Raw genomic sequence first — 17,357 nt, forward strand, 5'->3', positions numbered from 1 at the left:
TAAACAAATGAACACCAATTTTGACATCGGGGGATTCATTAAGAGATTGAAGAATTCATTTTTCGTCTTAGTGGCTGGATCAAAATGGATTCTATGGCTGGGGAAGACCCAACCTTGCCCGTGGACTTTGGGGAAAGGTACTTTTCTTCTCATAGCATAGATTTGAATTAACATTTAGCGTCTATTATTATATTGCTAACCGCTGCAGCTGCGCCTACGGACGTGCAATGCAATATCGAATACGTGATGCGGCGGTGTACGTTCGTTCTACATCAGTACATGATCTATGCTATGTGTTCTACATACGGCATACGCTACGGTAGACTCAGTGGTAACGTTTATCTCGTAAACGTTACAGTAATTTGAGTAAATACACGGTTTTTTTGTACGTAAATCGGTAGTCGTGTTGTGTATACAGAGCAGAGACGTAGAAAGATAACGCCAATAACGGTGTTCAACGAGCTATTGAGTAATACTGGGGACTAAATACAGTCTAAAACGTTAGATCTAACCACTTGGTCGTGTTGGTTACGTTAGAAAATCTACACCAGCAGACCAGTGTGTGACGGTGTCGTGTGATGTGGTTGTAAAAATTTTACACTATTTGAAGTAGACGGGGGTTCTATCACTTTATCACTATCAGTGTCATCAGCACCATGAATGATCACTGACTGATTCTTATTTTAAATTCAATAGCTTAATTGGCTTTGTCAAAGTTTGTGTTTAATTGAAGTTTGACGAGGTTAACCTGGTTCACAGTGGTTGTTGTTGGTGACATTGCGGTCATTCACATTGTTGTTCAGTAATTACTGATCAGGTACTAAAGGTAGGTGCAGGCTATGTGTGTGTGACTGAGAAATTATACTTCATTTGGAATCAAATAGGACTACGGATCTAGAACTAGATTATGTAGATAGATTCGTGGCATAACAATTTTGCGAATTGGAGCCGACAGCTTTTCTCGCAGCATGAAATTTTTGTGACTTGCCACTGGCAGTCATGATTTTGTTGGTAGATGTCTAAGAACTTTCTTGTGCATTTTAATTTTGTGAATGCTGCTGCTCGCGAAATTTGCGAAATTAAAATGCACGCGAACATTCCACAGTAAAGATTAGGCCCCTACTAACGTTAGTAATGAAAAAATAAATAAATAAATGTGTGTGTGTGTGTCACTCATACTTGCCAACATTTTCATTTGAGAAAGCAGTAGAATCCAGGATGCCTATGCGAGCAGCGCTAGCTTGAATGCTAATGAAATCTTTCAAAAGCGCTAGTCTACCGCCAAATGCGGTAGAGTTGGCAAGTATGATGTGTGTGTGTGTGTATGTGTGAGGGAGAGGGTGTGTATGAATTAAAAACAAATGGGTCTAAAGACAAGAGAGTCAAAATTGGGATTTCAAAGTCGATTCCAAACCCAAGACTCGAGTGCAGTAGACTTGAAATTGAATTGAGAAAGAGACAGATGGATGGCAAAACTGAGTGGACAGAGTGAAGATAAATGCTAGATTTTAAGAGAAAACAAGGAAGGAAAAAAAAAAGGAAACATACATTGTAAAGCCAAGTACAATTGTATACGTTTAATTAAGGGAGGGATTGCAATGATAGGTTTGAGGAAAAAGAAAAGAAAATGAGAGAAAACGAAGAAAGAAAATATAGACTATTTACAATGGAATGGAAGAGAAATTAATCAAAACTTAAACAAAACATGAATAAGAAGGAAAGAAAGAAAGATACAGATTGAAAAGGAAATAAAGAAAATTCTCTGTAAGAAGGAAAATGAAGAAAAAAATATAAAACTTAAAAGAATGATGTAGAGGGAGGGAAAGATAAAAAAAAAAAAAAAAAAAAAAACAACCACAACAGAGCAGTAGAAAATAAGATTGAACAGGAAACTTTTAGAGTTTTAAAGTTTTAGATTGAAAACAAAATTTCTCATCGCGCACTGCCAAACTTTGGACGAAAATGCGCCCCTATCTAATATTACACACGTAAGTTCCATAAAACACAATGGAGTCATGTGCCTACGCTACGCAGTGATGACCCCACATTTTTGTGCCAAATATCACCTAATTGCAAAATCCTCAGACCATGCTGTTAACAAATCTTGACAAATTTGGTATCATATGAAAGAGGAAGTTTTTCTCCATATCTTGTCAGAACGGCGGTATATGAATCCAACGATAAATTGATGTATTGATAAAATCCCATCTATCCCCATATGTCAGGATTTGCTTCACTACTTGTATCACCGTGAGACATGCTTCTGTAGTTGCGGATATGCTGAATCTGATGGTGCGGTTAGTTTTTTTGGTAGCTCCACATTTTGGTGTGGGGATATTGTCGTGAAGATACCCTTTGCAATAATATTTTGGTCACAGTGAATGTTTTAGGCATGGCTTAAATTGTATGCAAGAATCCATAGTAACGTCGGTGTGAAGGGGCTTATGCATAATGTAAATTTAACATACATTGCCGTCTACCACATGGCCTCTGCGGCATGTGGATCGCGTGTGCATGCAGTGCCCAATGCAGCCACAAGCTACCTCTGTGTGCTGTGTGTGTACAATGTGTGTGTGTGTTGTGTTAATGTACTTACGTGCGTAAGCGTGTCACTGCACACACAAGGTTCTTCGATCGCGATGAACAAGGAAACTGAGCTGTCGCTTGCAATAGCTATACAACACATCACATAGCATGCTAGCACTCTGTGAATAGTATAGTCACGCTCACAAATCTCATACTTTTTTGCTAATCAGTTTGAAAACAGAGAATTTTCTTGACTCTACTAAAGGTCTGATAGAATCAAGTTACATGTGGATTGGAATTGATCTTCTGTAGATCATGTTCATTATTTCAAAAGTGCACTCGCAATGCTCGAGGCAGTGCATAGCATAACACCACTGGCTCTTAGAAGTCGATTTTGAATACAGGTACGCTTAGGCCTGCTGGTTGGTACTATGTAGCGGTACCTTGACAAATATACATATTACACTGTAGCTATTGCGAATACCCGATCGACAGAAAGGGTGGGCAAAAGATTTCAGAAGATTCTTGTTTGGCCATTTATGCAAGTACAAATAATGATAATGTGGCGTCAATTCCAAGAATGTAGAGGTTGTAGCCTGTACATTTCATGGAAGCTGCGAGCACCTGCTCTTGACAATCGAAGTCTGCATTTTCTTCGAACCATGCTCACGCTGGCTGTCCTGCTGGCTGACAATCGCGCTGCATGCTCTCCGCTCTCCACAGTTTTCAAGGACTACACTTGCAATACGGGGTTACTACATTGTACGTAGGGCGCTCATTGACTACTGCGAATGTTGCGAATTGAATGTAGACTGAATTCTAGTAGCAAGCTACACTTGTACGTACGTACGCTCGCAGCGCACAGGGTATGACGACAAAAGGGGAGTGGCTTCTTGCACTGGTTACGCTTTTTAGCTAACTGCTGTGTGCTCATTTACCTGTCGCTGGAGATCAGCATGCTCATGCAGCTTCTCAGTGCAATTTGCGAACATGATTTGGACCGCTTTTCATTCGTTCTCGGCGCGAAAAAGTTGTAATATTGGCGGGATTTCAAAGCTTAATTTCGAGAGATAGAAACATCATTTTGCCATGAAATTATATGTGTTAACCAGTTGAGGATGGACTGATTTTGCTACAACACACATTTCCCATATACACACCCGCCCGAGTATACTCGGGACTCGTCCTCAACGGGTTAATGACATAATTCTCTTTCATAGGAAATTGTTCATAGTCTGCTTTTCGAAGAATTTCAAAAGTCAGAAAAATACTCCAGACACCCTACTAATGAAGAGGGAAAAGATCTACTTGAAAATGAAAGGAAAAAGAGAGAATGAAAAGAAAGAGAAAGATAAAAAGGGGTGCACACAACGCTTGTACACACACACACACACCATTAAAGGGGCATAGTCCCGGTAGTGTAGATGGCGCTGTTGATGATACTGCCGATCACCGTTAGCATTGATACGAAGATTACCGAAGTTGAGCTGTCATCAAGAGTAAAATGCGTAGGTGTTGCTAAGTAACGTTGCCTTCGTTGTCTTCTTTACGCATCGCGCAGTCTGTAGCAATGCCAGGGTGCGTGCATACAATTTTTGTATGTGCTTGTTATTATGACATAACAAAAAAGTTTGCCAAAGCTGTCATCCCCCTCAGCCGAATCATGAGCCGAACTGTGACCGGACCACTGACTACAGTGAATCGGACTTCTTCGGACTCGGGGGAAGTGGGCCAAAGCGTAAGCGCCAAAGAGGAGTTGATAGCGTAAGTCTCTATAGGAAACTTGCGCCGTGCCCCCGCGTACGCATTTGACTAAAACGCCGGGACCACGCACCTTTAACCAACCATCAAACGCTATCTGAGCATTTGTGTAGAAAACTGCTATCGCTAGACTTGGCTGAGGAAAGGGAAACACAAGTTTAGCTTTTCAAAGACAGCATACCAGAAGCTGCTGTGATCGCTACTTTTAGATTTAAACAACTGACTGTTACTGCATACGCTGAACGTATTTGTACGGTACTGACTGCTTGTACGTAGCGCCAGGGCTGCATTTCAAGTGATTGAGTTATTCAGACACTTGAAAAGTGTCAAAATGTAACATATACTGGACTTTGAAGGTTAAATGATGGAATTATGTTAGGTTAATAGGGTGAGTTCATGCATGTTTAGAAATCATTTGACGAGGTGATGCAAAAGTGCACTAACAAGGTGGTGCAGAAGTACACTAGTTCCAAAACATGGAATGTAAAATGTCATTGCGTGACAAATTGAGTTGATAGGCCTGCTGCAATGCGAATGCAGGAATTATGCAATCAACAATGTTTGGTGCTAGTGCTGTTTCACACAGGGTGCTTAAATTCCAGTTTTATGGCATAAAAGTCAGTCTTTTAGCTCAAATCAGTATGTGAAAGGCAATGCATACAATCACAAGTGAGTGTCTTTACCATTCAGCCACTCACGTGTGGTTATAGCCATGGCCCAAGTTGCTGGATACCGCCGTGTGTACATGTACACTAATTATTGTACAGAAACCATACACACAGAGAAGCTGGATATCGCCTTCATTACCCACTGTGTGTGTATAGCCAACGTTGCACACTGACACTGATCCGACAGTCCCTGACCAGTAAAAATTACTGTTGGACCGGTAACTTTTTCAGGAATGGATCAGTAAAACATGGAAAAACTGGGTACCTAAGGTCAGACCTGTCTGTCAGACCAGTAGAAAAAAAATGGGTTAATGTGCAGCCCTGGTACAGCTACAATGTGCATCAATGACAGCATGCAATGCCAATGGCATGTCACACACCACCCCCTCGCAAAGCGATGAAAATAACCTCATTTATCATATCTTCTAGTTTATACAATGTAGTTTCTTCACACCCCCTCCCCTTTTGCCGTCCTTTCTCTTTTATCTGTCTCCTCCCTCTTTTCACTTCTCTTTATGTAGCTCCCTTCTCTCTCCTGTTTCTTCCTCTCTTTCTGTTTGATTTCTAATCTACAGTACCAAAGGCCATAATTCAATATTTTTATGATCAACATAATCACATTTTTTACATTCTTATTTTATTATTTCAAATACACACGCTCACACACACACACACAATATAGAACAACAAACCTACATCAACCACTTCATCTTAAACAACCAATACCGCAAGACTTGGTACATAGAAACTAAGGGAAAGGGAAAAAGAAGTATGTCGTTTTAAAGATGCCAAAGAAAAACTCGCTGTGTTCACTCTGGGATCGGCACTTTCATATCGGGGAATTGAGATGAAAAGGAAAGAACCCTGGATTAGTGTCCTTTGAACTATCCTTGGCGCAGCGTTTCCCAAGCGACCATTCGTCATATACTTGAGAATGTGCAAAGACAACTTCCCATTCATGATGTACATTGTACATGTGCTGAGGCTTTCTCAAGAGTGCGCTCCATCCAGGCTTACAGTACAACCACTGGTTTGTGTAGATTACTGTATACGCTATATACAAAATCTGTATTTAGCGAGTCTAAATTTTCGCGAATCGAGACTTCCCGATGATTTCACGAGTGGTTATATTGGCGATCATGGAGTCCTGTACTGAATGGAGAAATGTATGTGCGTACATCACATTCACATTCATAATTGCAAATTGCAGCTGACTTGCAAAATTCGTGAAATTAAAACCTTTCGAAATATGTGGTGTATACAGTATTCATTGCTCAGCAGTACGACAGCGAATTTAAGCACTACTTAGTATACATTATATTATTACCAGAGGAGATTCTAACAAAGGGCATGCATGATATCATTTCTGATTTTTTTTTTTTTTTGGCTCCACAAAAGTAGGATCCAGAAAAATCATTGTGGCAGCTCAAAAAGATGTCGAAGAGAACAAAAAAAAACCCAACATAAATTGGTGATATTTTTATTTGCATATTCAAAAATAGTAGAAAGTAAAAAAAAAAAAAATGATGGTCTACTATTACAGGTGCACTCGGGGTCAAGAAACTTCTGGGTGTTTTCTTTTTCTTGACCTTTAATAATCCTTTGCTTTGGAAATAACTTGTTTGGGTGAAAGTTGAATTGGAGCTCTTGTGTTGACACAAGCAGTTGATATGATATCAGAGTACGTAGTTCACAATTTGACTGCAGTCCAGTGGGCTGCTACCAGCTTGATCAGTAAAGAAAGGTAATTTTACAAATTTCAAGACTGTTTGTAGAGTGTAGAGGTGTCTTGAACTTGTCTAGAGACAATATCAGCAAAGCTAGGTCATGTACACATGTATCTCTGGTATTGAAGGCAATCTAGGGGCTTAGGGGCCACACACCTGCAGTTATGATCAGAAAGTATCATACATGTACACACAGTCAGACAAGGGTTATGATTTCGGCCATCATTTTTCCAAATTTGTCTTTTAGTTTTACTGGGACGTGGGCTGGGTCACAATTTCGTTCATGTTTTCATGCAATTTCAGGGTCAATCTCACTTCAAAGAAATAAAACTTGTAGAGATCTGCAAAATCTGTGCGCTCAATTTGAAGTTCAGATGTAAATTTACTCTGACAGACCATAGCATTACCAGTATTTTGATGCGGCACTGTTAGTCAATTGCAGTGTACTTTCGCAGTAGTGCCATACAGTGGCTGTATTCAACAAGCTGTGATCTCAGTCTCATTCTCAGCAGTAGCAGTCAAACAAATGTAATGCATGAAGAAGGGGGATATTACTCGCATCTCATTTGATTTGATTTCTGCGTAATATGTCATCTGAATTTTGAAACTTGACAATACCATGCAAAATATCACAGTATTGTTAAATTGATGATACGTACACTTGTACTGTAAAAGTGGAAATTTTCGCGATGTTGAAATTTTTTGCACATTTCACGCAACCAGAAACTAGCGCGAAAATAAAAACATGCAAATATTTTTGCTTGCCATATGTTCCAATAGTTAATGTCTTAATTCCACGGAATTAAAAACACACAAAACTCTTCTCACGAAAATATCCACTTTTACAGTCAGGTGTAATGTCTGTGTGCATCCAGGAATGCATTAAATACTCACTGTGTAACAATAGTAATTTCATCAATTATTCAATATCAGAGTACACCTGTGGGATCATAGCAGCATTGTAGGATAGCTGTTCTAGCATTGCAAGAATGCAAATTTGTACTTAAAAAGAAAAAAAAAAATCAATTTACGTGTTCTTTTGAGGTCACAATTACGGATATCCCTGGAGTGTCCATTTTACAGCACTTATAGGGGGGTAAGGTTAGCCATACCCTCTTTTGAATCTTTCATATTTTTTAAAAGAAAAAGGCACAACCCCACTTTGATATTAACTACACATATATTGCATTGTATTGTGCATTGTGGACCGTATGTAGGCCCTGCCATTTCAGCAACAAAGCATATGGTGCTTTTGATGTCACGTCAGTGGAGAGTGAGTGTCCCCATCCCCCTAAATCTTAATAGCTGTGAGTCACTAGATTGTGTGGGAGGACAGCTTATAGTATGTTTGGCGTGTCACTAGTTCCAGCAGCTTTTAAGAGATTTAAGGAGGTGACTTGAAACGGACACACGTGGAAGTTGTGCACCCATGCACGCATTGTATTTAAAGTACATGGATAGTCTTTACTCAAATAGCGCTGCCCTGATGTTGGATGTAGAGTAGGAAGAAACCCATGGGAGAGTGCCAGAGGATATACCGTGAATAGTCACATCTCTAGATGTAATGCCCAGTGCTTAGGAGCTGCAGCTGGAATAACATGAACTTTTCTGACTAAAATTCTATGGATGTGGAGTGTACTTGACGTACATTTGTTTGTATGTTTTCTTTTTTTTCTTTCATGGCTTGTCATACCCAATGGCAAGATTATTCTGTGCTACGGTATCTAGAGCAAAGGAAATCAATTTTGTGAGACAATGGTACTGAGAATGTTAAACAGTTTCTCTTTTACTGAAGGGCATGTACGGATTATGTAATCTACTGTCCTTCATGACGGACACTTGTGCTCACTAATATGGAGAAAAATTGTTCATCAATGTTGCATGCCCGGATTTCCCATGGCAAGAGTAGTATCGGAAACCCGACTGCATGTCCCATGGAACAGTATGCCTGGCCTGTTTCACGGTAATAATTGAGTGACTGAATGAATGTTGCATGATATAAAAGGCTTTCTTGTTTTTCTGGCATAATATGTTGTAGTATCAAATCACAATAATGCTCAAATTCCAGGATTGAACTTAAGTTTGTTATTAAGAAAATGTAGTGGGAAGTGATTATGGCTGGCATGATAAATTTGGCAAGCCACACTCATTGGCTCGACCAAAATAACCTAATTTCATAGTGAAGAAAGATGCACTTTTTGTAAAGATAAAGTTTGTTTGATGTGTCAAAACTTTATTGATAACAAGAAGTGAGAGATCCATGCTGTTGAGGCAAACTCTTGCTTCAATACCAGTTCTTCAAGAGAATGTTTAATGTACAGTGTACCAGGTATCTTAAATAGTACTTTGTGTGCTTTGAGTGCTGATTGGCTCCGAAAACCCAAAAGCGTTTCACACATTGCCCAAAGTCTGTGGCACAGCAAGGGTTAAGCTATAGGAAAAGTGTTTTTTTTTTTTTTTTTTTGTGTGTGTGTGTGTATATAAATGTAGGAGGTATGGACACAGTGAAATATTCAAAGGTACATTTATAGAAATTCAAATTACTTCTGACTTGTGAGTACTCTAACTTAGCTAATGTAGGCATTTCATGGCCGTGACATCACAAAAAAAAAAAGGCCTTTGTCTCCAATGCCCAAAAAATTTCATGCTGCGAAAATATCTTGCTTATACAGTACTATAAAGCTGATGTCACTGGGCAGTCACTTGTGTTTTACTGAGTTGGATTTCAGATAAAGTACCGGTAGCTTTCTTTAAATGAGCCATTCTGTGCTGTGAGATATTGTGATATTAACTGCTTTTGATTTTGAGACTACTGATATTGTTTCACTTACTCCCCGTTGAAATAATGCCCAATTAAAATAGTGTTTCCGTGATAAACTCCTGAATCTGTTCTTGTTGGATGTTGTACCAATGTAGCCCTACATTTGAGTACCCGGTATGGTACAATAGTTTCCCACTACCTCACTACCTGCATCTTCCTATAGAAGACACACCTGATTTCATGCTTGAAGAATAGAGTATGAATTTGAAATACGATTGTAGCAGTACGAAGTGCTACAGTGGTAAGTCTCAGACAGTCAATTTCATGATTTTGTTGCAAGTGGCAGTACGCCATCAACCGTTAAAAAATGAAGAGTTTGCAACAAGTGGGGCACAAATGAGTTCTTCCTGTAAACAGGAAAAGCCATTAGGTGGCGTCTCTGACTTTCCAATGTCTTTAGCAAGAATGGTTGTCCCACCAGTGTGTAGTAGTAAAGGGGGGAGTGTGTGCAAAGCTAAGGGAAGGTCCCAGGTCTGCTTCGCGTAGAGCCAGAGCAGAGCGCTTGGTGAATCAACTCAATCTCTTCCTGTTTCGAATTTGAGCGTAGGCTCACTTCCTGGCCTTGGCAAGGCTGTGCAGTAGAGAGAGACAGATATTGATCTGTGTACAGTAAAGTACACACAGAGCTTATGGCTGTACTTGGATAACATTCTACTTGTGCACCACACCATTGCAGCAAGTGTCAGTAATACTAGGACGCGTGTGAAAGTGTATTGATCGCAATCATAAAGTAATGCAAGCTATTTTGAGCTGCCCGCTCCTATTCAATGCCCTGCAGAGCCAGACTCTTGTGTATTATGGTGCTGTCCTGTGTTGTCAAGACTTTCACTGACAATCCGTTTGTTGTGACTGAACTCTTGGGAACTTTTGAACGTCATCACCTTTCCAAAGTTACCAGACTCTAATGTCAAAGTGTTGCTTTCAATGCCCAATGTTTGATTCTACAAACTTTTCACAGTCCTGTGGTATACTCAACAGAGTGGATTTTTGTGCAGCTCCAAGGGTCATTGATGAGCATTTTTGGTCCATTCTTAAGTTTGAACATTTTACCTTGGATTATTATGTGGAATTTGCACTTACAAGAGGTGAGGACTGTTGAAACTGTTAAATTTTGAAGTTAATGGAGTCTGGTCTTTTATTGAAAATCGTTTTGTTTTTTGTATAAATCATGAACATCAGAATTGATTGCAGAGATTCTGACTGAAGAGTTCCTTTTGTTATGAATGATTTTTTTTTTTTTTTTTTTTTTTTTTTTTTTTTTTTTTGTTACAAGGGTGATGATACATGTGATGATGAAGAAGTTTCAGGAGAATTCTCAACACTCTGCTTAGTGCAAATAAACTGCTGAATGACAATTGTTTTGTTTAAATTGTTTTATACTTCAGGCTCAGTTGCAGATTGCGCATCTTTATGTACTGTACTGTATGCATTGTGCCAAAACTGAAAAAAAAAAAAAAGGAGGGAAATGTCAATTGAATCATATGATTGATGATAATGCATATAATGCAAGGAACTTTCACTTTTGATGATGCTTCACCCATTTTGCAGACCTGTTGAATTGGAAAGACATAAGGTTTCATAAAACAACTATCAGCAGAAGTTTTTGACATTACAAAATATAATTGCTGGAAATTTATACTGTAACAGTTGACCCTTATCCATTTTGTTTACAAAATCATAGACTTATAAAATACACACACATTGGCCTGTCTTGAGGGTCTTTAGACATTGAATGATTTCGTGCTTTTTTTCTTTCAAAAGTTATTTAATTGGCTGAGAGTCTGTAGGCAATGCCCCGTCTGCAATATAATTGAAAGAAAAATGGTACAATGTATGATGGCACTGGTGCAGTCTGGTATAAAGCTTACGAAGGGGTTACCCTTTCTCCTTTACCTGTCTCTCCCCTTTAAATATCCAGGGGTGACCTTATTGCTTCCATACTTACATGGTACTCTGGTGATGTAAAATAGGATATATCTCACAGAATACATGTCTTTCCCCATCTCCCCACCCCATCCATTTTTTGTTTTTCATTTTTATAATGCAAACTTTATAATTAACGTGATCATCATTGAATGTGTGTTTGCAGGCCCGTTGTACGATCTCCACATTCAAGTCCAGGAACACGTTTGTTGTAAAAAAAAAAATAAAAAAAATAAAAAAATTCCTGCTCTTTACTGAAGGCATAGTATATGTGGCCCCCTCTTTTATTTGCCCCCCCCCCCTTTGATACCACTTTGATATTTTAAAGAATTGAAGGTTAAGTGTTACTTCAAGTAATCAAAGCAAGATTTCTTCTCTTTGACAGTGTAGCAAGAGGGGAACATACAAAAAACACATTGTACATCTTAAGGGTTTCCTATACAAAAAACACATTGTACATCTTTAAAAGGGTTTCCTGTAAATTCTGCACAGTATTTGTTTGAGACATTCTTCTTTTGTCAAGATAGAAAGTGTAGGGTGAGCTTCTGATTACAATAGACACACACACACACACACACACACACACAAATGTTGCGAGTAGTCTCATCTACAGTCTCTTTTTTTTTTTTGTCTGTTTTTTCTTCAACATAATGATTATTTGAATGGTACAGCTGTGATAGGACCAGACTGTATAAATCACATTTTCATACATATGCTATCAGAAGAAAATGTCATTTCAAATTAGAGATGGTTCATACTCATCATACATGTACGTACGTAATGTCTACTTGCAATGTAACTGAAATTAATTGACATTGTATGGGGCCTTACACTTATGTAGTGCTTTGTATGATTACATTTTTGTAGTAAACCTTTATGTATTGGTTGTCACTCTACTTTTTAAATGTATCCCATTAATGGAACAAAAAAAAAAGAACATGCTGTATGGAGTAATGAATGATCATGAATACATTTATTTAAAGATAATACTTGAATTTTACAGTAGATGAATAGATAACTTCTAAATTTTTCATACAACTTTTCATCCACATTATGTCATTTATCAGCAGTATCAATTATCATGAAATTGGTAACCACTGTAGACTTAACTGAGACTTTCACTTCGCAGTGTCAGCCAGGACAAACTAGAAGACTAAAAAATCCTACATTGCACATCCCCAATAGCTATTTGAACAAATCCTCAACCTCTTTACACTACCAACATCTGATTTGTGTGAGAAAAGGATTATCACGCTGTCCTGCTCAAAGGACTGATGTGGTAAATAGTTATCCACGCAGAGTAGTGTGTATTAAGCCTCTCAGTGCCAGCTCCTTCAAGAACCATAATATCTCATTGCAGTTTTGCCAGTGGTAAGGGGAGACTTAAGTAGTGTAGGCATCTTCTGATGCCGCCAATCCTGGAGTAGAGTGGGAGAAGTGGTCTACTGGGGAAGGAAGAGACACACTCTGCTGTTTGCAAGGAAGGAAGTGGGATAAAACGTGCTAACACAAACACAGTCAGGATGTCCAAGACTGGTTTTCCTCAAGTTTGTATATCCAAGGAATAAAGGGAAAGATATTAAATGACCATCTGCCAGGTATTACACATTTACGGTAATGCAACTTTGGCAGTTTGAATGTACACTAGGTGTCTCAATACGCACAGCTCTGGTAGAAGAATCAGGAAACACTGTTAAGACGGAAAGGGTGAAGTAAGTACAGTTGAACCTCTCGTATCCGGACAAGTCGGGACCGGGGCTCATCCGGATAAGGGATTTGGCCGGATACGGGAGACTCAATGCTTTGTACATGTACATATACATACACATGTACTGATGAAGCCCATTGTAGTACCACATGTAGTAATGTGTATACTGCAACCTTTTCATTGTTACATTTGGGGATGTTTCGGGATGTTGAAATGTCTGAAGGTAAGCAATGTGGAAGGAAATTTGATGCAATGTATGTTAATCATATTGGAAGTAATATGTAATTCATGTGTGTTTGGGTAGGAGTTCTCAAGGAGTTGAGAATCCCCCTTTCTTCCCGTAATTATTAAGAAAATATCACGGCGAGATTGCGTCCGGATAATAGAGAGATCCGGATAAAGGGAGGCCGGATAATAGAGGTTCAACTGTATAAATGGTTGAATTGATCATGAATTCTGTACTGTATATTATATAAATGTAGCTGTTATTTTCTCGTAAGAAGGGAAAATGTCGATTCGTTCTTTGTTTTTGTTTTTTTGTTTGTTTTTTCTTTTTCTTCTTCTTCTTCTCTTCTTCTTCTTCTTCTTCTTACTCCTGCAGTTACTATGCATTGTAAGTGCCATGATGGGCTTGAGCACCATAATGCTTCTGGAAAGAAATTATAACTCTTTAACTGTACGTGTAGAAGTAGAACTTAACCTGTTGAGGAGGAGTCCTAAGTATACTCTGGCAGGTGTCTATGGGAAATGTGTGTTGTAGCAAAATCAGTCCGTCCTCAACGTGTTAATTGCAGAAAAAGTATGAAAGAATTAACAAGGTGTGATTATTTCCAGGTTGTTATTTGTGCCAAGTACACATTTTTGGAATACTTCTCCACCCCCCTTTCTCTCAGGCGTTAAGTACCTTTTGTATGTTAGACAATCTGATGACAAGGCTGATTTTTTTTTTTTTTTTCAGTGTGTATGCTAAAGCTGCTCAATGATATTGTCGCCTGAAATGCAATACTTGAATGAGTATTAAATGACCAATGTATTAAAAAAAAAAAAAGTTGGTAAAGCTTGAACATGTGGGCTGTGCTCTATTGATGACCAGCCTACCGTTACCATTTTTTGTGCTACGACAGAGAAAAGCTCTAGGCATTTGTTTTAATATGCAACTTGAAGTTACTTTTCACTTTGACATAGTCTACATTGACCAAGTTGTGCCAGAAATGTTTGATAGGTGTACTGCCCACAATATTCTTGTAATGTGTGAAATATAAAGCTCTTGATCGATTTTGAGGAACAACCAGGAAAAAATATATATTCATGCAGAGTTTCCATTGTGTTTCACCAACAATTACAAGGAGATACTACATTGTAGACTGTGAAGGCAGAAGGACCACAGCTTTATGTAAGTTCCCAGTTAGCTACATGTATAAAAGACATTTGGACTTTGCATGTATAGGCCCAACTGGTGGCTTTAGGATACTTTTGAAAATGTTTAATTGGTATACTTGACAGTATTTGATTCAATACATAAGGTGCAAGTCATACATCTGGTGCAGGTCCCGAAATATTTTAGTTCCCATTTCTTTCATGAGTAGCCATATGTATGCATACTGTTATGTAGAACTTGCATTTTGCAGGCTGTTGTGAGATGCACAATTTATATAAAAAGTAAATGAGGCTTCAAACTCTTTTTCACTTTACCATTCAGCCAATCAGAGGCACATTTCCTGTTTTTAGGGAAGTAGTCGAGATTGAAATTCCTTCAGCGTCCTTATCAGATCTACATGTATGGTTATTTTGATTCCGTGTTTGGCAGTTAAGTATTGCAGGATTTTGAATTTGTGTGTAGTGGGGAAGTGACTGGTCCATGTTAACGGCCGGAAATGACCTTCTAACCGCCACGTGGCCTTTGACAAATTGCAAAATTTGTTTTTGCGGCAGTTAAACTTGGTTGTCACATACCACTCCTGAATGTTAATTCTAAGCTGTTTGGATGTAGACCTCAGTTCTGTCATTAGTCATAACTTTGATTGATGACCCGATGTATTGTCATGTCACTGACTGCAAATGACCATACTAATGTGTGTTTACATCCCTTTTTGACATTGACACAATGACTGATGTATAACATGGCCATGTTGGTGTGATTTTGTCTTTCATTGTTCATATCAATGCTTGATGATAGCAAATTACTGAATACGTCATATTTTTTGTTGAGGTTTTATTTTCATTGAATTTCGCAAGTTTGGTGCTATTTGGGAATGTAGCAACACATGAAAATGTGAACTGTGATCCCGACATGAAAGTGATGCGCACACGTATAGTAGATTTCTCTTTTCATTACTATACTCCATGATCACGAATTCAACTGCTCGGCAAGTCCCGATCCGCGAAACATTTATAGCCTTGCTTTTACGTGTTTGGCATTGGATAGTAGTCATTCTGGCCCCCACCACTTTATAATACAAACTTTATAAAATTATACTCTTTCAACTCCAACTACCGTACATGTAGAATTGTTCAGCAGAAAGGGGTGGAGGCACTAGAGACAATGTCTACACCACATTTGTCGTTTCACCTCTGTGGAATGATGTTCAGAGCAACAAACATTCTTTATGTGGTTATGAGCAGTCATTGAAGTGCTGATGCATACAACAGTTGTAAGACTGCACATTTTTTTTTTTTTTTTTTTGTAGACATTTAACATTTTTGGATAGTTACATGTGGGAACCAGTTTGGAGAAATGTCTGTAGATACTTTATACCAATTTACCATTGGGTAAATATAGCTGTATAACTGTATAACTGTATACTGGGTCTTGAAATAAACAGGGACAGAGACAGCGTATTTCAAATTGAAGCAGAAGTGGTAAATTGGTACCCTTAAAAAGAAGTCATGTTGCTCACATTATCATTGGAAACATTATAGTGTTAAACTCTGAATGCTGAAATTCTTATCAATCATGTTGAGAAATACTATGTTAATAGATTAACAAATCAAAAATAGCAGTGCAAAAATCATGCCATCATAGCAAACATGTAAAATTCCACAGAAAAGAGTAGAAACACCCACCAGATTTCTTTCTTCTCCTGCACACAGGGCATTGTTGATACATGTTTATGTGGGGGTTTTTTTTTCCTCATTAGTAATACATACAGTGTACCTTATCTTTTGCTTTATAATAGCAACCAAATGAGGGAAAAACACACCTATATAAAAGACAGGTTCCTGGTTGCTTCCTCCTATAACATTTGTGCTACAATTGGTATATACATTTTTTACAGACTTTATCATTGTCTTATTCAATGATGCAGTCAGTAATGAATTATGTTCTTCCTCATGTTTAAAGAGGAATTGCTAGCTGTAATGTATGACTTTTAATAATGCAGCAGCACACATTTTGTATGCCGCTAGAGCAGCAAGTGTCTACTTGCACACTGTACTCTACACTTTCTAAGTTGTGTGCACGATTACTGTGAAAGTTAAATTAGTTACACTTTTGTAACTTTTAGGAATCACCAAAGTGATATGTATCTACAATTACAAGTGTATTTTGTAGATATTTCTGGCATATCTGCCACTTTAATCTACCTTCCTTCATACAAATTTTGCATTTCTAAATTTTTGCAAAGTTTTTGTAAAGACCAAATTTTCATCTTCTTGAATTGTAACAAGTAAAAATGTTGTGATTGCCCTTATGCAATAATTAATGTGAGATACATGTATCTAAGGCCATGTGAGTGCTGTCAGCTCATTTACTAGTAAAGCCTTTAAATGTACTGTGAATGACCTGTGAGAGACACAAGTATCACATTTCTGGGATAACATTTGATACTCTGCATACAATTGTGGTACTATTGAAACTGTTTACTTTGAGCAATTTTTTTTTTTTCGACTTTAATGAAACATTCTCTGATCTCTTCGTTGTTGGATTTTCTCCCAGGATAGAAAGTTTGATTGATCAAGGAAGGGATTTTTAGATTTAGACCAGTACAAAGGATTTACACTCGGTATGAATGAATGTTCAGGGCAAGACTGAACCTTGTGTGCAACAAAGTCAATAAATATCATACATGTAGCTTGTGTTTTATATTGCTTATTTAAGAAAGTAACAGCATTGAAATTGTCGAAGTCTATTTCTTTTTTTTTTGTGCATATATGCCTGAATATTTTCATAAGGAGTTTAAGGACTGGCATGTAGTATTCCAACATGCTTTTGTTTTAATACTCTA

At 38.1% G+C, this 17,357-nt stretch overlaps 1 protein-coding gene across 1 annotated transcript in view; it reads left to right on the top strand.

Moving 5' to 3' along the window:
- LOC140241246 (uncharacterized) overlaps nt 1–17,357 on the top strand; it is a 92,345-nt gene continuing 74,988 nt past the window's right edge. Inside the window, exon 1 of the mRNA XM_072320998.1 lies at nt 1–137. Coding sequence (XP_072177099.1) covers nt 85–137 — 53 coding nt within the window. The 5' untranslated portion in view covers nt 1–84. The remainder of the gene's footprint in view (nt 138–17,357) is intronic.

The sequence above is a fragment of the Diadema setosum genome, chromosome 17 (genome assembly GCF_964275005.1).
Source record: "Diadema setosum chromosome 17, eeDiaSeto1, whole genome shotgun sequence".
Classification (NCBI taxonomy): Eukaryota; Metazoa; Echinodermata; class Echinoidea; order Diadematoida; family Diadematidae; genus Diadema; species Diadema setosum.